The sequence below is a fragment of the Eucyclogobius newberryi genome, unplaced genomic scaffold, assembly GCF_026437365.1.
Source record: "Eucyclogobius newberryi isolate DKJ021-1_F unplaced genomic scaffold, fEucNew1.0.hap1 SCAF_15, whole genome shotgun sequence".
NCBI classification, from domain to species: domain Eukaryota; kingdom Metazoa; phylum Chordata; class Actinopteri; order Gobiiformes; family Gobiidae; genus Eucyclogobius; species Eucyclogobius newberryi.
In genome coordinates this window covers 550,615-577,251 of record NW_027315779.1, presented here as the reverse complement: position 1 = coordinate 577,251, position 26,637 = coordinate 550,615, and the positions used below count along the sequence as shown (strand labels likewise).

Below are 26,637 nucleotides of genomic sequence, written 5' to 3'. Positions count from 1 at the left end.
CTCCTCTTCAGAGTGCGTTCTCTTAAGCCTCATCATGTTTCCTCCTCTTCAGAATGCGTCCTCTTAAGCCTCATCACGTTTCCTCCTCTTCAGAGTGCGTTCTCTTGAGCCTCATCACGTTTCCTCTTCTTCAGAGTGCGTTCTCTTAAGCCTCATCACATTTCCTCCTCTTCAGAGTGCGTTCTCTTGAGCCTCATCACGTTTCCTCCTCTTCAGAGTGCGTTCTCTTAAGCCTCATCACGTTTCCTCCTCTTCAGAGTGCGTTCTCTTAAGCCTCATCACGTTTCCTCCTCTTCAGAGTGCGTTCTCTTAAGCCTCATCACGTTTCCTCCTCTTCAGAATGCGTCCTCTTAAGCCTCATCACGTTTCCTCCTCTTCAGAATGCGTCCTCTTAAGCCTTATCATGTTTCCTCCTCTTCAGAGTGCGTTCTCTTAAGCTTCATCACGTTTCCTCCTCTTCAGAGTGCGTTCTCTTAAGCCTCATCACGTTTCCTCCTCTTCAGAATGCGTCCTCTTAAGCCTCATCATGTTTCCTCCTCTTCAGAGTGCGTTCTCTTAAGCTTCATCACGTTTCCTCCTCTTCAGAGTGCGTTCTCTTAAGCTTCATCATGTTTCCTCCTCTTCAGAATGCGTCCTCTTAAGCCTCATCATGTTTCCTCCTCTTCAGAGTGCGTTCTCTTAAGCCTCATCACGTTTCCTCCTCTTCAGAGTGCGTTCTCTTAAGCCTCATCATGTTTCCTCCTCTTCAGAATGCGTTCTCTTGAGCCTCATCACGTTTCCTCCTCTTCAGAGTGCGTCCTCTTAAGCTTCATCACGTTTCCTCCTCTTCAGAGTGCGTTCTCTTAAGCCTCATCACGTTTCCTCCTCTTCAGAGTGCGTTCTCTTAAGCCTCATCACGTTTCCTCCTCTTCAGAATGCGTCCTCTTAAGCCTCATCATGTTTCCTCCTCTTCAGAATGCGTCCTCTTAAGCCTCATCACGAGCGCCACATGTTGTAGGCTCTGATTAACCCCTGCAGCTGTGCGTGGATCTGAGCCTCGCCGCGCACTAATCACGCCTCATTCACGCCTCATTCACGCCTCATTCACGCGCCGAGCATCGCCATCGACAGCCGAGGCGGCGTCGACGAAGGGACGAGTCTCTCCATTCGTGACACGTTTGCTTTACCTAAATGTGCTGCTAATCAGACGCTCCAATCAAGAGAATGAATATGGAAAGTAACTCCAGGTGTGACGCTCAGAGCATTTATGAAAGTGGATGAAGCTGGACCACTCGCAAAACATGCATCACCATAAATATGGCTTTGAATCATTTTAGAAGTTTAGTTTCAAGGCAGTACAAGTTTATTAGGCAAGTTTATTTGTAGAGCACAATTTGTACACAAGGCATTTCAAAGTGCTTTAGACGAGAGGAGAAAAATGCATTAAAATCACAAAGACGTGACAGAAATTCATTTCAATTCATTCAATTTGACAGTTTTGCTGACATGAATCATACATGTGTCCGTGTTTAGTGATCCACCAGATTGACAACCAAATGTATTGGCCCACACTGGCCCACACTGGCAGACACTGGCCCACACTGGCAGACACTGGCCCACACTGGCCCACACTGGCAGACACTGGCCCACACTGGCAGACACTGGCCCACACTGGCCCACACTCTTTCCCATATTTACTTGAGTGCCAGCGTATTTTAATAGATGACGAGTCAAGATTATTCTAATTAATTGGTAATATCATTTAAAATTCAGGATTTAATGAAGGATTACTTCCCTCAAAACATGTTTATCGGCAAAAAATCTGTCAACGTTTTCTAATCTGTCCGAGTAACACATTTGTTCATATCTTCTGCAACAATGTGCATTTTATATATATATTTATCAGTTGTTGAACTCAAAGAAGACAAAACATTTGACAAGATATTTTCGTTTAAGTTTATGAAATTTGTAAGCCAGAAAATTCAATCTAAAGATGTATTTAATTTAAACGAACAAATAAAACTTGATGAGTTTTTAACCACGTTATAACTGTGTTCACTCAACATAAGCTTCTGATTCTGGGTCTATTTCATGACAAACTCCAAATGGATTTAACTCTATTATTTTACATCCACATGGTGTTGACCCTGCGACAAGTTGGCCACTGTCCAGGGTGTACCCCGCCTAAGGCCCGAAGTCACTGGGATAGGCTCCAGTCACCCGCGACCCCGAAAGGGAACAAGCGGTAGAAAATGGATGGATGGATTTTACATCCATGTAGGTTTAAAATATTTTACAAAGCCATTTTTCAACAAGAAAAACATGAAAATCACAGCAAAAAGTCAGTTCCAAGTCAATGGACCTGTTTCTATTATTGAGCCATTTTAGATCCACTTTGTGGTCTACAGTGAACAAAATGCTAATAATTAAACATGTATGTTATCGTTTTACACCCGAAAATAAGCATAATATGTAGTTTAGTTGTATTATTGAGCTCTCCTCAGACTTTGGGATTCATTTGGACAGTTCTTTAGTCACAAACGCATGAGTCACAGTTTGTGTTGTTCTTTCAGGTTTGCATCGTCCAGAAGAAAGACACAAAGAAGATGTACGCCATGAAGTACATGAACAAGCTGAAGTGTGTGGAGAGGAACGAGGTGAGGAACGTCCTGAAGGAGCTGCAGATCATGCAGAACTTAGAGCATCCTTTCCTCGTCAACTTCTGGTGAGTCACTGCCACATTTACACTTTTTACCAAGGTCAAAATGATTCAGGTCACAATATAATCTCAATGTAAAGAACTGAAAAATAAGTGGGCTAACTTGACCCGGGCTAGCTCGACCCGGGCTAACTCGACCCGGGCTAGCTCGACCCGGGCTAGCTCGACCCGGGCTAGCTCGACCCGGGCTAGCTCGACCCGGGCTAGCTCGACCCGGGGTAGCTCGACCCGGGCTAGCTCGACCCGGGCTAGCTCGACCCGGGCTAGCTCGACCCGGGCTAACTCGACCCGGGCTAGCTCGACCCGGGCTAGCTCGACTCGGGCTAACTCGACCCGGGCTAACTCGACCCGGACTAGCTCGACCCGGGCTAACTCGACCCGGGCTAGCTCGACCCGGGCTAGCTCGACCCGGGCTAACTCGACCCGGGCTAGCTCGACCCGGGCTAGCTCGACCCGGGCTAACTCGACCCCAGGATTTGCACTAAACGTCTTTGGTTTCCAGTTGGAGCCAGGCCTGGTTCTGGTGTGAAAAGTCAAAATAAGAGGTGAAAACGGCTTCACTAACATAAAATTCTTGATTATATTTTATTTCTAACTTTGATGTGTCGATGACTGAACTCATGATTAAGAAAGTTTGAACTTCTGATTGAAACTTAATGTTATGAATAAAAATAGTAAAGTTTTTCAAAAGCCTTCCACATCTTACGTTGTCCTGGCTACGCACTATTTGATCAAGTGAATAATAGTTCAGAGAACTATGGAGACATTAAGCAAAGTTATTTCTGACTCAGTCAAAAATGCATTCATTTTTTGAAACATAAAATATTGAACACAACGAATGTTTTCATGAATCTACTTTAGGTCAGACCAGTCTTTGTAAATGTCTGGACATTTTTATGCACAACAATGGCTGATGGTAAAATGCCCCAAATATAGAAATATAATATGTATTAAATATGTTAAATACAGCTGTGTTTCTCTGACACATGTTGATGGATGATCTCGATAATGAGATTTAGACAATACAGTGGAAATCCTTCAGTGACGGTTTGTGTGCGTGACGGTTTGTGTGCGTGACGGTTTGTGTGCGTGACGGTTTGTGTGCGTGACGGTTTGTGTGCGTGACGGTTTGTGTGCGTGACGGTTTGTGTGCGTGACGGTTTGTGTGCGTGACGGTTTGTGTGCGTGACGGTTTGTGTGCGTGACGGTTTGTGTGCGTGACGGTTTGTGTGCGTGACACGGTTTGTGTGCGTGACACGGTTTGTGTGCGTGACGGTTTGTGTGCGTGACGGTTTGTGTGTGTGACGGTTTGTGTGCGTGACGGTTTGTGTGCGTGACGGTTTGTGTGCGTGACGGTTTGTGTGCGTGACACGGTTTGTGTGCGTCTGTGCCGCATGGCACCAATAGCCGCGTGGCACCAATAGCCGCGTGGCACCAATAGCCGCGTGAACGAGTCGTAAAATGAACGAGTAATTTTACGCTGCAGCTTTTCCCTTTTACATATCACAGTTTGTAAAGCGGGGCCCGGCCGGGCCCAGCGAGTCTTGGCCGTCGTAATCGTGGTAATCTCACTGAGGAAGTCCCGTCCGCCGTGTAAAAAGGCTCATTCCACGGCGACTCGGCAAGTGGTGATCCAGCCTGAGTCATTCATCTCCACTGGATAGAGCCGAGTTTATGGACTCGTGCGGGAAAAACGCTCCGGCTGTGAGTCGTCAGGTTGCGACGGAAAGGCATCATTAATTCTTCATAAGCGCTCCCACTGCTGGCGACGTCTGAAATAAAGGCCCCCCGGTCTGAAGTGCTGAGGCAGAAGAGGAGGAAGAGGAGGAAGAGAGGGTGAAGAGGGTGAAGAGGAGGAAGAGAGGGTGAAGAGGAGGAAGAGGAGGAAGAGAGGGTGAAGAGGAGGAAGAGAGGGTGAAGAGGAGGAAGAGAGGGTGAAGAGGAGGAAGAGAGGGTGAAGAGGAGGAAGAGAGGGTGAAGAGGAGGAAGAGAGGGTGAAGAGGAGGAAGAGAAGGTGAAGAGGAGGAAGAGGAGGAAGAGAGGGTGAAGAGGAGGAAGAGAAGGTGAAGAGGAGGAAGAGAGGGTGAAGAGGAGGAAGAGAGGGTGAAGAGGAGGAAGAGTGGGAAGAGAGGGTGAAGAGGAGGAAGAGAGGGTGAAGAGGAGGAAGAGAGGGTGAAGAGGAGGAAGAGAAGGTGAAGAGGAGGAAGAGAGGGTGAAGAGGAGGAAGAGAGGGTGAAGAGGAGGAAGAGTGGGAGCTGCGGGTTCATCTGAAAAAGGAAACGTTCACTGTGGCCTATGTTTATTTATGAGATCTTGTTTATGAATTTCAACTTTTTCCCACTGGCCGTTTTGTGAAACAATGGGCTTCATGTTTTACAGTGCAACGTCGTTGGGGAATATTAAAGTCGATCTGGAGATGTTCTAAACACTGAGTCGGGGCTGCACGGTGCACGTCACCGTCTCAGTCTCAATAAGCATGTCGTCCTGTAGAATAATGTAGAGTTATTTACATGTTTGTTGTCTCCGTTTCTTTACACACTCGGTGTTATAAGGGTCTATCTGCCTGAACCAATCAGAACAAAGAATCAATTTAAACTGACCAGTCACATTCAACTACTTTGGGAGTGTTGCGTGGCACCTATAGCCGCGTGGCCCCTATAGCCGCGTGACACTTATAGCCACGTGGCCCCTATAGCCGCGTGGCCCCTATAGCCGCGTGGCCCCTATAGCCGCGTGGCCCCTATAGCCGCGTGACACTTATAGCCACGTGGCCCCTATAGCCGCGTGGCCCCTATAGCCGCGTGGCCCCTATAGCCGCGTGGCCCCTATAGCCGCGTGACACCTCTTCTATAGCAAGAAATATTAACCTCCCCCAAAATAAATCTCACACGCTGGACTTGAGTGGTGGTCTGGACTTAAGTGGTCTGGACTTAAGTGGTCTGGACTTAAGTGGTCTGGACTTGAGGAGTGGTCTGGACTTGAGGGGTGGTCTGGACTTGAGGGGTGGTCTGGACTTAAGTGGTGGTCTGGACTTAAGTGGTGGTCTGGACTTAAGTGGTGGTCTGGACTTAAGTGGTCTGGACTTAAGTGGTCTGGACTTGAGGAGTGGTCTGGACTTGAGGAGTGGTCTGGACTTGAGGGGTGGTCTGGACTTGAGTGGTGGTCTGGACTTGAGGGGTGGTCTGGACTTAAGTGGTGGTCTGGACTTAAGTGGTGGTCTGGACTTAAGTGGTGGTCTGGACTTAAGTGGTGGTCTGGACTTGAGTGGTCTGAACTTGAGTGGTGGTCTGGACTTGAGTGGTCTGAACTTGAGTGGTCTTGAGTGGTGGTCTGGACTTGAGTGGTCTGGACTTGAGTGGACTTGAGTGGTGGTCTGGACTTGAGTGGTCTGGACTTAAGTGGTCTGGACTTAAGTGGTCTGGACTTGGGGAGTGGTCTGGACTTGAGGAGTGGTCTGGACTTGAGTGGTGGTCTGAACTTGAGGGGTGGTCTGGACTTGAGGGGTGGTCTGGACTTGAGGGGTGGTCTGGACTTGAGTGGTGGTCTGAACTTGAGGGGTGGTCTGGACTTGAGGGGTGGTCTGGACTTGAGGGGTGGTCTGGACTTGAGTGGTGGTCTGGACTTAAGTGGTCTTGAGTGGTGGTCTGGACTTGGGGAGTGGTCTGGACTTGAGGAGTGGTCTGGACTTGAGTGGTGGTCTGAACTTGAGGGGTGGTCTGGACTTGAGGGGTGGTCTGGACTTGAGGGGTGGTCTGGACTTGAGTGGTGGTCTGGACTTGAGGGGTGGTCTGGACTTGAGTGGTGGTCTGAACTTGAGGGGTGGTCTGGACTTGAGGGGTGGTCTGGACTTGAGGGGTGGTCTGGACTTGAGTGGTGGTCTGAACTTGAGGGGTGGTCTGGACTTGAGTGGTGGTCTGAACTTGAGTGGTGGTCTGGACTTGAGTGGTGGTCTGGACTTAAGTGGTCTTGAGTGGTGGTCTGGACTTGGGGAGTGGTCTGGACTTGAGGAGTGGTCTGGACTTGAGTGGTGGTCTGAACTTGAGGGGTGGTCTGGACTTGAGGGGTGGTCTGGACTTGAGGGGTGGTCTGGACTTGAGTGGTGGTCTGAACTTGAGGGGTGGTCTGGACTTGAGGGGTGGTCTGGACTTGAGTGGTGGTCTGAACTTGAGTGGTGGTCTGGACTTGAGTGGTGGTCTGGACTTAAGTGGTCTTGAGTGGTGGTCTGGACTTGGGGAGTGGTCTGGACTTGAGGAGTGGTCTGGACTTGAGTGGTGGTCTGAACTTGAGGGGTGGTCTGGACTTGAGGGGTGGTCTGGACTTGAGGGGTGGTCTGGACTTGAGTGGTGGTCTGAACTTGAGTGGTGGTCTGGACTTGAGTGGTGGTCTGGACTTAAGTGGTCTTGAGTGGTGGTCTGGACTTGGGGAGTGGTCTGGACTTGAGGAGTGGTCTGGACTTGAGTGGTGGTCTGAACTTGAGGGGTGGTCTGGACTTGAGGGGTGGTCTGGACTTGAGTGGTGGTCTGAACTTGAGGGGTGGTCTGGACTTGAGGGGTGGTCTGGACTTGAGGGGTGGTCTGGACTTGAGTGGTGGTCTGAACTTGAGGGGTGGTCTGGACTTGAGTGGTGGTCTGAACTTGAGTGGTGGTCTGGACTTGAGTGGTGGTCTGGACTTAAGTGGTCTTGAGTGGTGGTCTGGACTTGGGGAGTGGTCTGGACTTGAGGAGTGGTCTGGACTTGAGTGGTGGTCTGAACTTGAGGGGTGGTCTGGACTTGAGGGGTGGTCTGGACTTGAGGGGTGGTCTGGACTTGAGTGGTGGTCTGAACTTGAGGGGTGGTCTGGACTTGAGGGGTGGTCTGGACTTGAGTGGTGGTCTGAACTTGAGTGGTGGTCTGGACTTGAGTGGTGGTCTGGACTTAAGTGGTCTTGAGTGGTGGTCTGGACTTGGGGAGTGGTCTGGACTTGAGGAGTGGTCTGGACTTGAGTGGTGGTCTGAACTTGAGGGGTGGTCTGGACTTGAGGGGTGGTCTGGACTTGAGGGGTGGTCTGGACTTGAGTGGTGGTCTGAACTTGAGTGGTGGTCTGGACTTGAGTGGTGGTCTGGACTTAAGTGGTCTTGAGTGGTGGTCTGGACTTGGGGAGTGGTCTGGACTTACTTGAGGGGTGGTCTGGACTTGAGGGGTGGTCTGGACTTGAGTGGTGGTCTGGACTTAAGTGGTCTTGAGTGGTGGTCTGGACTTGAGTGGTCTGGACTTGAGTGGTGGTCTGGACTTGAGTGGTGGTCTGGAGGGGGCGGGGCTTAAAGTGGTGGAGAGACACTGAAGTCCCGCCTCCTCAGACTTTGCTCGCTCTGATTGCGCTGGACAAAAATACCCTGAAGTTTAATGTCTCTTGGCAGCGTCTGAGCGAGGGGGAGATTTCTCTTGAGATGTGCTTCGGTCAGCGCTGTGCCCACTCTGTCTCCCTGTCTGGGGTCTCGGGACAAACGCTGGAGGGAGGAGGAGGCAGGAGGAGGGAGGAGGAGGGAGGAGGGAGGATGGAGGAAGAGGGAGAAGGAAGGAGAAGGATGGAGGAGGAGGGAGGAGGCGGGAGAAGGAGAGAGGAGGAGGAAGGATAGAGGAGGAGGGAGAAGGAAGGAGGGAGAAGGATGGAGGAGGAGGGAGGAGGAGGGAGAAGGAGAGAGGAGGAGGAAGGATAGAGGAGGAGGGAGAAGGAAGGAGGGAGAAGGAGGGAGGAGGAGGGAGGAGGAGGAGGGAGGAGGAGAGGAGGAGGAAGGATAGAGGAGGAGGGAGAAGGAAGGAGGAGGAGGGAGAAGGAGGGTGGAGGGAGGAGGAGGGAGGAAGGAGGGAGGAGGGAGGAAAAGGAAAGAGAATCAGGGAGAAGAAAGGAGAAGGAGGGAGGAGGAGGCAGAAGGAGGGGGAGAGAGAAGGAAGGAGGGAGGAGGAGGCAGAAGGAGGGAGGAGGAAGGAGAAGCAGGGAGAAGGAAGGAGAAGGAAGGAGGGAGGAGGAGGCAGGAGGAGGGAGAAGGGGGGAGGAGGAGGGAGAAGCAGGGAGAAGGAAGGAGGGAGGAGGAGGGAGAAGGAGGCAGAAGGAAGGAGAAGCAGGGAGAAGGAAGGAGAAGGAGGGAGTAGGAGGCAGAAGGAGGGAGAAGGAGGGAGGAGGGAGAAGGAGGGAGATAGAAGGAGAAGCAGGGAGAAGGGAGGAAAAGGGAGGAGGAGGCAGGAGGAGGGAGAAGGGGGGAGAAGCAGGGAGAAGAAGGGAGAAGAGAGAAGGAGGAGGGAGAAGGAGGAGGGAGAAGGAGGAAGGAGGGAGAAGGAGGAGGGAGGAGGAGGGAGAAGGAAGGAAGAGGAGGGAGGAGGAGGGAGAAGGAGAGAGGAGGAGGAAGGATAGAGGAGGAGGGAGAAGGAAGGAGGGAGAAGGAGGGAGGAGGAGGGAGAAGGAGAGAGGAGGAGGAAGGATAGAGGAGGAGGGAGAAGGAAGGAGGGAGAAGGAGGGAGGAGGAGGGAGGAGGAGGGAGAAGGAGAGAGGAGGAGGAAGGATAGAGGAGGAGGGAGAAGGAAGGAGGAGGAGGGAGAAGGAGGGTGGAGGGAGGAGGAGGGAGGAAGGAGGGAGGAAGGAGGGAGGAGAGAGGAAAAGGAAAGAGAATCAGGGAGAAGAAAGGAGAAGGAGGGAGGAGGAGGCAGAAGGAGGGGGAGGGAGAAGGAAGGAGGGAGGAGGAGGCAGAAGGAGGAAGGAGAAGCAGGGAGAAGGAAGGAGGGAGGAGGAGGGAGGAGGAGGCAGGAGGAGGGAGAAGGGGGGAGGAGGAGGGAGAAGCAGGGAGAAGGAAGGAGGGAGGAGGAGGGAGAAGGATGCAGAAGGAAGGAGAAGCAGGGAGAAGGAAGGAGAAAGAGGGAGTAGGAGGCAGAAGGATGGAGGAGGGAGAAGGAAGGAGAAGGAGGCAGAAGGAGGGAGAAGGAGGAGGGAGAAGGAGGAAGAGGAGGGAGGAGGAGGGAGAAGGAGAAAGGAGGAGGAGGGAGAAGGAGGGAGGAGGAGAGAGGAAGAGGGAGAAGGAGGAGGGAAGAGGAGGGAGGAGGGAGGAATGTCTCCAGCTCAAGGTCGAAACCAGGGAGAGACCCGCAGTTATCGCCTCAATGATGCATTTTAGGTGAAGCAGGTCAAATACGAGCAAATAAAAGTATTTAGAGAAAAGGAGTAACTGGCCTCAGCTCAGGCTCTGACCTCACGTCTGGAAGGGAACGATGTGGAGGAAATATATCTTATTCAGTATTTTTTATTTGGGCACATTGCTTGTATTGTTAATGACCTTCAAACATGTTCTTGTACCTTTGCTTTGGCGATCCCTCCTCTGGATTTGTGTTAGCGCAGCAGCTACTATCAACAGAGAGACTTGCAAAGGAAAAATGAACAAAAGCTAGCTTGCCCCCGTAAGCACGCTGTCTCAATGACTGAGATGTGATGGCAGAAATGATCGAAACGAGTCGATTTATGGTACAAAAGGCTAAACCAGTATCCAAACATCTAAAATATGAAGTTAGTACAATCCTCACGACAACTCCGGTTACCTGGAGTTCAGAGAAGGAGCAGAGAAGACGATCATGTAAAGAGGATTAATGAAACAAGTGTGATTTAAGCAAAATAAGACTCTTGGTGATGAGGGAACAATTTTATATGATTAAAAGCTCAAAACATATTTTCTTTTGACTCGACTCGTCGATGTTGTTGTTCTTTAGCACAATAACCTCACTTAGAATGGAGCTGGGCGCCGTAACCATGAATCTGTGATCTAAAAACCTACAACCACTAAGACGACATTGACCTACTTCGTGACACCTATAGCCGCGTGGCCCCTATAGCCGCGTGGCCCCTATAGCCGCGTGGCCCCTATAGCCGCGTGGCACCCATAGCCGCGTGGCCCTTATAGCCGCGTGGCCCCCATAGCCGCGTGGCACCCATAGCCGCGTGGCACCCATAGCCGCGTGGCCCCTATAGCCGCGTGGCACCCATAGCCGCGTGGCCCCCATAGCCGCGTGGCACCCATAGCCGCGTGGCCCCCATAGCCGCGTGGTCCCTATAGCCGTGTGGCCCCTACTTCAAGTCACTGGCGTTCTCTCCCAAACTGAAATAATGGAGTAACCAAACATTTTTTGTAGCTTGTTTTCTAAAAAAGATAGAGACAAAACTCAAGCCCGACTTCCTGCTCCAGTATTTCTGCCTCCGACCTCTGCCTCTAACCTGACCTCTGCCTCTGACCTCTGCCTCCGACCTATGACCTCTGCCTCTAACCTGACCTCTGCCTCCGACCTCTGACCTCTGCCTCCGACCTCAGCCTCTGACCTCTGCCTCTAACCTGACCTCTGCCTCTGACCTCTGCCTCTGACCTCTGCCCTCTGCCTCCGACCTCAGCCTCTGACCTCTGCTGTGCGGTGCTTTATAAACAAAATGGCCGCTCGCTCCTCACACCAGCTGTAGTTCCTTATCTAAACTGTGCTAAACACGAGACAATGGCTCCGAGCTCAGGGCCTGATGTTTATTCATGTGTAATACTCGGACAGCTCAGTGTCAGGATGTACTCGGTACTGTTCCTTTAGGATATCTGAGCATCCACTTTGCATCGCCGAAACAAATTATTCACTGATATTGTGTTTAGTATAAAAACATATCAGCATTTTGTTGAAGAAACGACTATCTGACCAGTCTTTCCTGAACCTCCGTGTCATATGTCTCCATTTTCTGTCCTGCACATGTGTCTGTATAAGACAGAATACACAAAGCCGTCACGTTGTTTTAAACAGGATAGATTGCCCTTGTCGGCGCCACTGACATGTCCATAGTAATGCCAGGCTCTGTCAGGGTGTGAAATTTGACTTACGCAAATGTGTTCTGGGATTGAAACACGCCCAGCAGCGTCATCACAACAAACATGGCGGCGCCCTTGTCCCCCGCATGTTTCCCCCGCTCGCCTTAGCTACCAAAATAAAGGATAGCGGCGTACAAAAGGTCGATTGAAATATCTTAGAATCGTGAGATTTAGTCTCCTGATCGGGTTGATCGAGACGTTTTCCGTCATTGACTGTTGAAGCCTGACCCCTGGTGGTCACTCGGACTCAAAAAATGACAAAATTTGGATCTTTTTTTTGGCTTCAAAGTAAAAAAAATAAGAATTTGCCTACCGACCGAGCCAGATGAATAATGTTGACTCGGGTTACAGCAAACAGACAATTTATTTGGGGTAGTCCTACCGTGATACTTTTAAACAACATGAAGTCATTTGAAATTGCCAAGTTCTACACTTCTGAACCAACAGTCTGCTTGCCTGACCAGCCAGCCCCGCCCACATTCTGTTCAACTGCAGAAGGGTCTGGATTCGGACCATTGGGGGGCGTCAAAAAAACTCCGGTCCAACCACCGCCGCTAATTTGTGTCGCGTGTCTCTCAAATGCTGAAGACGTCCCTCAAATATTTCCGGAACATTCAGAACAAAACATATAACTTAATTTACCTCAGATTGACAGAGTTTAGTGCGTCGCTTGTTGACTCAGCAGAAGTCGGTAACGTTTCTCAGTGTTATTTGTATTCTTTCCTCGTAAGCCGCCATGTTTGTTTAGACATGAACGGACAATGCGTTTGTCTGTTTGCTTAATCCGGCTGTCAATCACTCCATTTGGAAATTGGAGCGACCGGGTTGGATTCCAGACCCTTCTGCATTTGAACAGAATGTAGGAGGGACTGGCTGGTCAGGCAGGAGCTGAAAATGTGACGTCATCGTAGGACAGTTGTCTTCTGATATTGAGGACGTTGTGAACATGAAATTCTAATGCATTTTGTTATTCTACTTTATCAAAACATATTTTTAGTAAACTTTTAACACCGGTTTTAAGGGATATCCATGAATCAGGACGCGTATCGCATCAAAGTTCCGTGTATCGGGATTCGTATCGTGGACCCAGTATCATGAGGTACTAGGGTCCCAATAGATCCTATACATCCCAATAACTGAACCGTAGTGTCTGGTCTTTCTTGTGCAAATCTGTTCTGAACCTCTACATGTAGTAACGTCCAGTCAAAGCGCTCAAATATTGAAGTCAAATCGGCTGTTTTCGCTCCGTCCCTGCGCAGAAGGCGACGTCAGCTGTGGAAAGTCGGGTTCTTTTCCCAACTTGTGCGGGCGAAGACCTCGTGAATGCGGCGATAACGTACGACATAAGATTTATACGCAGGGACGCCAAAGACTCCGAAAGACCATTAAGATCGGGCTTATTTTCATTTTTTTATTCATGTGCAATTACTGTTGTACTCACACGCAATAATGTCACACTCATGTGCATATAACTGATGTAAATAGAGTGTTTATTAGTGTTAGTCTTACGCTAGCTGTTTTTATTTTATTTTATCTTTATTTTTCCCCTCCATTCCTTATTAAGAAATGACAGGTTTTGTCTATAGGAGTTTTTGTTTATAAGAGTTCTTCTAAGAGTGTTTTTTAAACTTCCTATAATATTATCTGTCCTTTTCCTCTGTATCTACCTGCGTTGCAACAATGGAATTTCCCCATATGTGGACAATAAAGGAATATCTTATCTTATCTTATTTTTGTCAACATTGCCACATGTGGAGTGTCTTACCCGCCGGGAGCCTCCGACACGTGGACCACGCCCACGAGAGATCGGCCACTGTACTCGCATTAGCTTTTGCTCGTGGGCTTTTGTTGTTGGCGTCGCACGGGAGTATTTATGGTAAAGGACTCGCGCGCCGTGTGATGGATGCGATGGACGCCCGGCGCGCAGACCGTGTAATATGCTCTCGCTGCACCGTGCGTTTCGTTTAGGGGCGTCGGGCTGAAGACAAACAATGGGCCGGCCGTATTTCTTCACAATGAAATGCGTTTCTTCCAACTTATTCGAGCCGGTTTTTATGCCCGTGTGAGTCGTTGGACACGACAATAGCGTCTGTGAGAAAGGGACTCGGCGACAGGATCGTAAATCAATGTCTGGCTTAATTATTTTTACGGTAATGAATGAAGGTTTATGCGCGACGAGCTTTGCGTTGGGAACGGAGTCTGGCACTTTAAGATGCAAGATTAATCGCGGTGGAATCTGAATTTAAGTTTTACGGCGACAATTTCTGTACCGACTTTGTTTCTCTGCCAACCACAGCCTGTACTTTCTTTGTAGACTCTCCTAACGCCGTCGTTTTTCCTCATCATATAATGCTTGTGTGAATGTCGGGTCAACTGTTTTACCTTAAACAAGCCACTGCAAAACGGGGTCAGCCCTAAGTTCCCCGGTACCTATATTCCCCGGTACCTGCGCCGTAGCTGGATATGCTGCTATGTGTTATGCTGTAAAACCATACATTCATGCACAACTATTGGGGAACCGTATGTGTGGTTGAACCAGTCGCCTATTCTATCATTTAAGGAGATTCAAGATGAACAACATGCATGGAATGGATAGACTGGGGAATACCGGAACCTTTTAAAATATGAGGTACTATAGTTCCCCCATTCATAGAAAAAGGGGAACATAAGTACTGGGGAACATAGGTATTGGGAAATATAGGTACCGGGGAACATAGGTACTGGGGAACATAGGTACCGGGGAACATAAGTACCGGGGAACATAGGTACTGGGGAACATAGGTACCGGGGAACATAGGTACCGGGGAACATAGGTACTGGGGAACATAGGTACCGGGGAACATAGGTACTGGGGAACATAGGTACCGGGGAACATAGGTACCGGGAAATATAGGTACTGGGGAACATAGGTACCGGGAAACATAGGTACTGGGGAACATAAGTGCCGGGGAACATAGGTACCGGGAAATATAGGTACCGGGGAACATAGGTACCGGGGGAAAAAAAGGTACCGGGGAACATAGGCACCGGGGAACATAGGGGGGTTTAGATCGGGTCTAAAAAAATCCAGCACAAAAGAGTTTGACCGATACGCGCCCGAATTCGAAAGCAAGAATGAAAAGTCTAGTGCAGAAGTTTATTCTAGCGTCATCATTTCTTGTTCAGGGTTAAAGTGTCGTCCCATTGAGCCATAAAGCTACAGAATTACAAGAATATTGAGTCATTTTGTGCACACGTTATACATATAGTAGACTTTGCTAGTGTGACTTTTGCAGGTGGTGGAGGTTCAAACACAGTCTTCTCTATTTTCAAACGCTTAGGCCAAATATATATTGAAACGCTGCAGTATTTAAAGGGCCGGTACCCAACTTTGAACCGTGGACGTGTTTCTGGAGTAATTGTCTGATGCTGAACCGTGAACAATGTCTGAGATCGTCATGGGAAACTTTCCGCATTGGTTCTTCTCATCCAACAACGTCTCGGATTGGATACAACTGTGTTTTTTATTACAACGAATATGCAAAAACATTCAGTCTCATTTTGTGTAATACATAGCATGTTTTGTGTATAATTTTTCAACTTTTTAACCTTTTTTTGGCAGCAGTGAATCATTATTTAGTGTGATTTTGGGCCGTAACTGGAGAATATTCTACCAACTATGAAGCTTTTGAAAGTAAATGCCTTCAGGGTTGAAAATGAGAACAACCATCATCTTTTAACTTAATATAGCTTACATAAGTGTTCTGTATCGTTCAGTAGAGTTTTGCCTTCGGGCGTCACTCTGAAGAGTCCTAGATGTAAATGTCTTTTTTCATTCTTTTTTATAGAAAGAAGATCTGAGAAAAGAGTCTTATGTAATCCCAGTGATGCGTTTGGATTTTGTGTTGAATTGAGCCATAAGACAGCTCACAGCACAGAGCCAAACCTTTATGCCCTTTGACACCAAGAATAAAGTGCAGCTTCCAAAGACCCTTACATAACATGTTTAGTGCTTAGAGTCCACAAATACGTGGTCATTTAAATTGTTTTGTCAATTGCAGGAATATGATTCAATAAAAATAAAAATCACATGTGCTAAAAGTTGGACTAAAACATGACAACAACAAATCTTGCCAAATCCAGCTTTAATTTAGTTTTGGAACTTTAGTTTACTCCATATTTGACAATAAATTGCTCATTTCTAATACAAAGCAAATTAAATCTTCACTAAATCAGGATTTTACCAAGATAATACTTAAGCCATATGTAATTAGGACTAAGTTTAAAGAGAAATAAAGCAGAACAACAGCTGTAAACCCAGTTAGTCAGTATTCTTGGCAGCAGCAGCAGCAGTTGTAAGATGCTTGTGTGGGATCTTCTCCAGCCCTGTGTTTGCAAACCTGCTCACAAAGCATTCCAGCCTCTCACGCTGCAGGCATGACTAAACACAAGAGGCCGTCAGCGTTGTTTGGCTTTATGTCAAGGTGAAGGGATTGAATGAAATCACATTGCTAAGAAGAAGAGTGCCAAACAAAAGGAAGGAGGACGGTATCTATTCAGTTTTTTTGCTGACTAATACAAAAGTCAACAGTTTAACCCCAAACAGCCGCTGCACCGATCCATCTGTCAATCTCACACTCCATCCTTACCTCACTCGTGAACAAGACCCCGAGATACTGGAACTCCTCCACTTGGGGCAAGGATTCCCCACCCACCTGAAGAGGGCGAGGACTCCCCACCCACCTGAAGAGGGCGAGGACTCCCCACCCACCTGGAGAGGGCGAGGACTCCCCACCCACCTGGAGAGGGCGAGGACTCCCCACCCACCTGGAGAGGGCAAGGACTCCCCACCCACCCGGAGAGGGCGAGGACTCCCCACCCACCCGGAGAGGGCGAGGACTCCCCACCCACCCGGAGAGGGCGAGGACTCCCCACCCACCCGGAGAGGGCGAGGACTCCCCACCCACCCGGAGAGGGCGTGGACTCCCCACCCACCCGGAGAGGGCGAGGACTCCCCACCCACCCGGAGAGGGCGAGGACTCCCCACCCACCCGGAGAGGGCGAGGACTCTCAAACGTCCCAGTGCAGCTGCAGGTCCGGGTTTGATGGAGCCATCAGGACAACATCGTCTGCAAACAGCAGAGATGAGATCCTGTGGTCCCCAAACCGGACACCCTCCGACCCCTGACCACACCCTCCGACCCCTGACCCCTGACCACACCCTCTGACCCTTGACTGCGCCTAGAAATTATGTCCATATAAACTATGAACAGAACCGGTGACAAAGGGCAGCCCTGAGGAGTCCAACATGCACTGGGAACAGGTCTGACTTACTGCAGTGAACACAGCTCCTGCTCCGGTCATACAGGGACTGGACAGCCCTGAGCAAAGGGCCCCGGACCCCGTACTCCCGGAGCACCCTCCACAGGACACCCTGAGGAACACGGTCGAAAGCCTTTTCCAGATCCACAAAACACACGTGGACTGGTAATAATTTATGAACAATTATAACATTTACTTGCGAACCCCATAACTCCTGTACGGGTGATTATTTAAAAATAATAAGTCAGTAATGAGCCAATATTTCTGCTTCTTGTTTTAGTGGCACAGTATTTATCTTTAAAGATCCTTAAATCTGAAATCAGTAGCTTCTGGTTGGGAAACACTGGTGCAGCCTGTAGAAGTGCCTGGTCCTGTGCGTGTGAGCGTGGGGTGGAAGCATGTCAGCTTAATCAGTGTAATTGCAGTAGTGTGGGCGGAACAACAAGTGCTTATTTGCTGTTTTAATCGCCTGATTTATCGTTCTGCAAATCCTGTTCGATATATAGACGTCGACAGGTCAAAAGAGTTATAATGTTGGATCATAGTTAATCATTGTTTAGCTTAAATAAACCAAACCTATTCCCAAGTAATCAGACTAAAAGACAGGATATGTACAAAGTAATTACCTAATTTCTTCTTCTATCTATTTTCTAATTATGTTTCGTGTCATATCTGAACCGAATTCAATATATTTACAAGCCTGTTTTAGTGCAATTCTGATGGATTAAGAAAATATGATTGAGAATATGAGAATTCTGTCACTCTGGATTAACCATTTGTAGCACACGAAATGACCAATTCACCAAAATAAATGTAAACCTAGCAAGACTGAAGTCAGAACATTTTCTAGCCATGAAAGATGAACACTGTTATACAACTCCTCCAGGCGTGAATATAAATCCGAAGAGAAGATGGCCTTTTCCCTCTTTTAAAACTTTTTTGTGTTCATTATTCAACGTTGAAGATCGCGCTGCATTATTCAGACGTGAGGCAGCGAGACTCAAGCTACAACGCAGGATTTTTTTGGTTTCTTTTCTCGAATGCAGTGCAAACAGGGGCGTCGCCAGGTTTTTCAACTGCAGTGTGTTTTTTTTTTTTTTAACGTTATCGCTCATTAGGTTGACCGTAGCAACCGCAGCGTCGCAGTCCTCGCCGCTCCTTCGCCACACGAGGAGCTCATCTACACTTGTGGCACACGTCACGCAGGAATGTTCACACTTCCTGTTCTCCATGAGCTCCGATCGAGCGGCAGAAATCCTTTGATGTTAGCGGTTCTAGATATAGATTAGATATAGATTAGATATAGATTAGATATAGATTAGATATAGATTAGATATAGATTAGATATAGATTAGATATAGTCGGAAGCAATTTAGCAAACGCAAACTGCTCCTCTTTGAAAATAAATCCCATTATTAGTCCAAATGAAAGATCCAAAGCCCAAACCAATCCATCTTCTCCTTTGTTTTGTTCTTAAACTCTTGCCAAAAGTGCACCACAGATGACACTGGCCCATCAACAAAGACGATGAAGCCCCACCTGGTGGCCCCTCCAGTCATTACACTTCTGAACAACAACAGATTGTACACTTCAATGTTCAATGTGTACTCTTTATCAGCCGATGGATTGTTTGCTTGAAATATAGACGTTTTAAATTTATTTGTGTTTATTTTATGCAATTTAACAATAAATAACATCTGAACCTCTGTTTTATGTTGCTTTGATAATGGAGGTAATGACTTTGCACTTTTTCACGCCGCAGGGTCGCATCGCTTTCCTTGTCAGTCTAATTTCGTTTGATATTTATGATTATTTCTCCGCCTAATATGGGGCTATTTTTTTTTGGGTTAAATAAAAGACTGATGAGTGGCTCTGGGCGTGCTGATGGCAGTTACACACACAGAACCATGACCCGTGTGCGTGTTTAAGAGACCATAAACACACACGTTTGTCAGGTCCGGCAGCTCAGGGGCCGAGCGAGGAGTCGACCGAAGCTTTAGGAGAGAGGGATGAAAATATAACACACAGCGGGGGCCCCATGCGCTGTAGTGAATACTCTAAAACTAAAATAAAGTGCATTTCTGGATCTTGGTCCGCCCTGGGCCTTTAGAATCTTTTTAACCCTTCATCATTCATTTAGAGAAGCCAATTTAAATAGCACCAACACTATAAAAATACGTAAAGTACTTTAATTATGATCAGCCATACTGAAAATACTGGACAAGCTCTTTAGGTCCCATATTCATGTACTAGTTAATGTACTTCTGGACGTCCTAAACGCTGTTGTCGAAGAGATGTTGGACTTGAAGCTGATGTTGGCAAGTGATGCTTTGAAGAGAACGCCACATCTTTGCTAAATAGGCCTAATTAAACTTTTTTTTTTTCTTTCTTTATGAATTTTGGTCCGTAGGCTTTATTCCACAAGAAGAGAAGTGTGAAATTGGGGGTAAAAGCAGGAAGGGCATTCAGCAAAGTATCATATAGTTTCACCCACTGCCCGTTAAACATCTGGCATGAATAGGGCGGCAACAAAGCCTCTCCAAGGTGTGAGAATGACAAAAATAACAGTAGACTTTTAATTATTGCCATTTAATTAAAAAAAACAGACCCAAGCAGATCACTGACGATTAGAAGTTCTACATCTCAATCTGGATTAAAATTCATATGATTGCTCTAGCCTATGTGAATGAAACCAAAACAACAACAACAGCGGGTTTATTCACAATTAAGGAACCGCATTAAACGCTCAATATGTCTGTTTAGCATAAGTGCACAGTTAAACCTTGAACAAATATTGAAACAAGCTTTTTCCAAACGGTTTAACCCTTATTTTTTTTTTTTTTACAGACCGCATTAGTGTCGCTTCAATCAAGTACTTACCCATGTCACAAGCATTACCTCTACAGCTTTGTGAGGACATGGCGCTACTATTAAAGAGCCTCACTGCGTTTCCCCAAAGGCTTCCATTACCGAAGAGCGCGAGCGTCTCTAAAAGCATGCTACCCCCCCGTCCCGCCGGGCGCCGCGGGCGAGCCGAGGGTCACATTGAAATACATGTGAGGCAGAAATACGCAGAAAACGCAGTAATGGACACACAGACACAGAGGAGGACCAAAGTGACAGGCGATAGATGAAAGGACGGGCAGCGAAATGTGGAAGTGAAGCCTGCGGGCGGCGTGTATACAGTCTGCCTTTTTCTGTTGGGTTTAAGCCTCTGGACACATATATCAGACAGAATATATGCATGTACTCAAATACTTCAAAAATATGCACCTAAAAAAAAGGAGACTTTGACAGCAATTCATATTTAACAAAAATACAATATTGTGTTTTTACATATACACAACAGAACATAAAAGCACAACCAGAGAGAACAGAAAAAGGAGGAAAAGACAGACATCCAATGAAAATTAAGGCACGTATAATCCAAAGTCTGTCAAATTGACCCTTTTTAAAATTAAGTCTGAATGCGATTTGTCCATCTTATGTATGTCAATTATAATGTCGGTCCATTGTTCTGAAATCAAGCGGGATGATGATGTCGAAAACAGTCTGGAGCGCTTTGTTTATCTCCAGTATTTATGAACGATCGGACCTAAAACACATGGTAACGACGAGCCACTCGGCAACCACACTTTCTCCTGCGGTTTGACATCCTTTTTCCAACAGAATTCTTTCCAAACATGTGATTTTGTGCTCCTCCAGTGAGAAATATGTATTTGTATGTTCCCACTCTTCATCCGTCAAAATAAAAAGTCCTTCTTGAACTTATATTTCTTGCGTTGATTTCGTTACAATACCATTCTTCTTGTGAGCCAACTCGCCTTGAAACAGATCTGACCTGTAACTTGTGTCATGCACGTCTCCATGGAAATGCCGTATTTTCCGTATTTTTTGGATGGGGTGCTGATATTTATACTTCTATACTTATACTCCAGAGCGACTTATATGTGATATTATTTGTTATTTTCACACTTGCAACCGCATCTCATCCTCCAGTGCGACTTATATATGTTTTTTTTCTTCTCTATTATGCATTTTTGGGCTGGTGTGACTTATACTCCGGCGCGACTTATACTCCGGATAATACGGGTAGACGTTTCGGGATGAATCTGACGTGTTGTTGCGTTGTGACGCCAGTGTGCAGGTGTTTGTCGTGCGTTTCCCTCTCGCTTGGTTTGGCCCACATTAAGCACATGAACACGAGCAGCAGTTGTTGATGGACGCGTCACTCTGAGCCGCAGCTGCTCGGTAATAATGAGGCAGGTGGTGCAGCCGGGCCGTGTCTTTGTGGAGCCATTGTGTCCGTGCACAACAACTGTCTCTCACGCGTTAATAATATTGATGAGAAACGATTAACATATGCATTTTATGAAGGCGCACATCTGCCAGTCTTTACGCCGTTCATCGTCGCCGTCGTCTGTGGATGCTTCAAATGTTCGTAGTGCTGTTTCTAAAAGCTGCACTCGTCTCTACGGAGATGCGATCGTTTGCCTGGGACGGTCCACGGCATGACATTGATTGACAGCTGATTAGCCAATTAGAGACACGCACGGTCAGTCTGTATCAAAACAAACATGGCTGCTTACGAGGAAATGACATCGCCGGGTTTGAAAAACATGGTGGATCTCGGCAGAATGAATGAGCGAAGCACAAACGCTGCTGCTAATCACAGTCTAAAAGAGAAAAGTTTGATTTTGATATGAATGATGGACGACAAAATGAGCTCATAAACAAATCTAATTGCACGGTTGAAGGGCGTGGTGACCCGATTTAACGTCATATATGAACAAATCACATGCTTATCCAAAGTTTCAAGCTTTTATTTTCTGTCGTATGCTTCAGAAATGTACAGATTTAAGCTTTACGTCCACACATCTATACGACTGGGACTCTTTTGGAGCGATTTAGTTCACATAGCCACGAGAATAGCCGGTGGAGAACCCTGTTGTTCAGGCTGTTTTCTGGCCTAATCACTTGAGACGGCTTGTTTTGAGGTCGGACTTGAACAACAGCAGCTGAGTCTCTTTTAGTTGTTCCTGATGGAAAAGCCCAGCGGACAGAAAGCCCAGCGGTCACTCACACACGAGGCGCTTTTCTCCTCCATTAAGCTGCTTCTGCTGGACTCTGAGAGCGACTCGTGATATCGATCTGCTGCACCTGCCACATTCACACAGAGAGAGGCAGATGTGGACATACAAGTATTAAATGTAGGTCTATATCACTCCAGTTGTTGTTGATTTACACCAAAGTTGAAACTAATACAAATGGAGGAAAAGACAAAACAAATACACATTAAGTATAAATTATAAGCAAGAAAAAACACTGGCTTGAACAATATTTTTTTTTGGCCTCTGTCCAGAGTGTGCCCGTCTAAGGCCCAAAGTCACAGGGATAGGCTCCAGTCACCTGCGACCCCGAAAGGAACAAGCGGTAGAAAATTAATGAATAAATTAATGAATCCTTTTTTTTTTTTTTTTAAAGAACTAATACAGAGACACAGAAAGGGAACAAAATCACTGAGAAAATGTCTGGCCTGTTTGTCCCAATTGTTAAATATGTTTAGTATATTTGATTTATTTTACAGATTAACTGGGAAGATAAGTATAAGTCGCACCAGCCAAACCAGGAAATGTATTTGATAAAATCCAAGACCAAGATCAGACATTTCATCTGTAAATGCAGTTTAAAATAGTAACAGATGAGAGAACATGGTGAATAGGTGTACGTTTGCTAACGCTAACACCTTCAGCTACATGACGTTTGCTAACGCTAACACCTTCAGCTACATGACGTATGCTAAGGCTAACACCTTCAGCTACATGACGTATGCTAACGCTAACACCTTCAGCTACATGACGTATGCTAACGCTAACGCCTTCAGCTACATGACGTATGCTAACGCTAACGCCTTCAGCTACATGACGTATGCTAACGCTAACACCTTCAGCTACATGACGTATGCTAACGCTAACACCTTCAGCTACATGACGTATGCTAACGCTAACGCCTTCAGCTACATGACGTATGCTAACGCTAACACCTTCAGCTACATGACGTATGCTAACGCTAACACTTTCAGCTACATGACGTATGCTAACGCTAACACCTTTAGCTACATGACGTATGCTAACGCTAACGCCTTCAGCTACATGACGTATGCTAACGCTAACACCTTCAGCTACATGACGTATGCTAACGCTAACACCTTCAGCTACATGACGTATGCTAACGCTAACACCTTCAGCTACATGACGTATGCTAACGCTAACACCTTCAGCTACATGACGTATGCTAACGCTAACACCTTCAGCTACATGACGTATGCTAACGCTAACACCTTCAGCTACATGACGTATGCTAACGCTAACACCTTCAGCTACATGACGTATGCTAACGCTAACACCTTCAGCTACATGACGTATGCTAACGCTAACACCTTCAGCTACATGACGTATGCTAACGCTAACACCTTCAGCTACATGACGTATGCTAACGCTAACACCTTCAACTACATGACGTATGCTAACGCTAACACCTTCAGCTACATGACGTATGCTAACGCTAACACCTTCAGCTACATGACGTATGCTAACGCTAACAACTTCAGTTACATGACGTATGCTAACGCTAACACCTTCAGCTACATGACGTATGCTAACGCTAACACCTTCAGCTACATGACGTATGCTAACGCTAACACCTTCAACTACATGACCGCTAACACCTTCAGCTACATGACGTATGCTAACGCTAACACCTTCAGCTACATGACGTATGCTAACGCTAACACCTTCAGTTACATGACGTATGCTAACGCTAACACCTTCAGCTACATGACGTATGCTAACGCTAACACCTTCAGCTACATGACGTATGCTAACACGTTCAGCTACATGACGTATGCTAATGCTAACACCTTCAGCTATATGACGTATGCTAACGCTAACACCTTCAGCTATATAACGTATGCTAACGCTAACACCTTCAGCTACATGACGTATGCTAACGCTAACACCTTCAGCTACATGACGTATGCTAACGCTAACACCTTCAGCTACATGACGTATGCTAACGCTAACACCTTCAACTACATGACGTATGCTAACGCTAACACCTTCAGCTACATGACGTATGCTAACGCTAACACCTTCAGCTACATGACGTATGCTAACGCTAACACCTTCAGTTACATGACGTATGCTAACGCTAACACCTTCAGCTACATGACGTATGCTAACGCTAACACCTTCAGCTACATGAGGCACAGACAGAACTGTGGTAAGTGTCTGGTATGTTAGCGTAACATATGAACAGTTCTTTAGATAACTATAGCATAAAGAACATGCTAACAAGTTTACCAAAGCATCAGTTTGACCCCAAATCACTAAATCCACTGAATTCTTCTTCCTCTGTGTCACTTCTAAACAACTCCACAAACTCTAGAGGAAGTGCAGATTCTTCTTCTGCATCGCTTAGAGCCTAGAGCGCCCTCTTGTGGTTGTCAGTGTGAAAATAATCAACATGTGAAATGCGTTTGCCAGAGTGAAAAAAAATTACATATTGATCTAATAATTTGTTAATAATATCACATATAAGTCGCACCGTGGCCAAAATATGAAAAAAGTTGCGACTTATTGTCCAGAAATGACGGTATCTGCCTGGAGAAAGGAAAGTTTAATGCCATCCCAGACAAACCTCCACCAGAAAGGTTATTTTATGCATTTTCTTCCTCTCCGAAGCTCAGATCACATGACCCTCGTCAGTATAAAACAGGATAACACAATCCATGAAGTCCACGCCTCACTGGACTTATTCTGAAATGCAGACCATGAATAAATGTATTATATGACCTTTTACCGTTTGAAAGTTTTTTTGAGTGTAAATATTACAAGTTAGTCAAAGTAAATAAAGATCCACCTTTTGAGAAAGAAAAACTCTGTTCCACTCTTTATTTTTTTGTTACTCCTTTGCAGAAATTCCCCAACCACCACTTAAAAATGTAAATAATTTGCTTGGGTGACATATTTTAATTAAATAGCGTCAACGTTTTATCCAATCAAATTCCAACGTCACATTCAAAGTTATAGTCCGTACCAGAGTTAATGAAAAGATCGTCTGTGTTTGCAAAGAAGAAGCTGACCTTTGAGCGCATACGTCATGCATTTTCAATTATTGATAGTCATATAGTAGGATGATGATGAATGTTTAAAATACAATGAGACCTAAAGTCCTCCAGGTCTATTTTAAATCTCCAACCTCTGTGTCCTATTTGAATTGATAATGGAATGTAGTGAGTGGAGCTGCATATATTCTGTCTCCTGAGAAGTGATTTTCACACTGTCCCAATGTCAATCTTACACATTCTCCGGACTCATTTTCACCCGGAATCTGAAATTGTGACTGGATTGATTCACCGTTTAGTATTGGACAATGCAGGATATGATCTGGAGCTTTAAACGGCTACAGCCATGCAGCAAGTCTTCCTATGCGTTACCTGGCAACTTCTGTGTCACAACCGAGAAAAGTCGATTGTTCTTCAGATGTAAAAATACAGTAGGTGGCGCTAGGATCGCGGTAGCATTTAGCCCGCAGCTGCCGTTAGCATTTTGGGATTCAGTCGCTATAAAAAGTTGGTCCGTTTGCCCTTTCTTCTTCATGTCTTTGTGACTATATTTGGGACAATATAGTAGTTGGCATTTGCTCTTGTAGTTGTTGAACAGTGGGTCATAGAGCTGCTGTTCTATATTAGGATGAATAGCTTGTTTCCCCTGGAGAGGTGTTTTTGTGGGCGTTCCCTCGGATAACGTGGATTTATATTTGTGCTAAAATAAAAAAAATGACTCTGTGTCTCGACTATATTTAAATTGGTCTGAAGTATATGCAAATAAGCCCGTTTCCCCCTCACTTCTGCTGCTGAAGCTTGACTGAAGTCACGGTGTCGTTTAGTGGCCTCTACTGGTCGTTGGGTAATACTGCGCAGGAAGCTTGGATCTTCCTCTCCCGCAGCTGCTCAGTCTGTGTTCAGAGGCTCGTTCATGCCCCGCCCTCTAACTTTTAGAACACATGCGCTCTGAGGACCACACGACCTCAAACCCATGGATCTGTGCGCAAACCACGCTTTGGCCCGAACTGAGCGTGTGCAGAGGAGAAGCGATGCAACAGCAGCGCCAAATGACAACAAACTGACTTAAACATGATCTTTTAGAGACAAGTTTGTGTTTGTAACGATTAGTTAGTTAGAAATACAAAATGTAATAATGCTAATCATTACATAGCACGTGTAATTAACTGATCGGTGAAGTGAGCTTATTTAGTCCTTATTTAGTGCATTTAGTCCATTCCATTGCATCATTTATCGGCGCGGGTGTTTAGTTCAGTAAGTTAAGCATTCACCCTTCTCGTGGGGAACCGGGGTTCTTTCAAGCTACTGATTTAGATATACTGTGTCATGGTGCGGGGCGTGGTCTGGCATCTGTCCTCCTCCTTTAAGACATTTCTCGGTGGCTTCAAGTCGAATCATAGTTGAACCTGAAAGGACATTGCTGACATAGACAAACCCTGGAAAAGTAAACGGATTGTTCTGTTGATGTTAAAACACGGTAGCAACGCAGTAGCATGTAGCATTTTATTTATTTTATACACATTTTGTGCTTTTGAACTGCTTTACTCTTCTCCGGGTCTTCATGTATTGGTATTTGGTACAATATAACTCATATTTGCTCTTGTATTTGTTGAGCAGTGGGTGATTAGGGCTGTAGTCGTTTTCTCGGTTAAATTATT

General features: G+C 46.4%; 1 protein-coding gene across 1 annotated transcript in view; it reads left to right on the top strand.

Annotated features, from left to right (window-relative positions):
- The window catches only part of stk32a (serine/threonine kinase 32A), a 127,337-nt gene that overhangs the window by 20,835 nt on the left and 79,865 nt on the right, over window positions 1–26,637 (top strand). Inside the window, exon 3 of the mRNA XM_072445474.1 lies at window positions 2,553–2,704. Coding sequence (XP_072301575.1) covers window positions 2,553–2,704 — 152 coding nt within the window. The remainder of the gene's footprint in view (window positions 1–2,552; window positions 2,705–26,637) is intronic.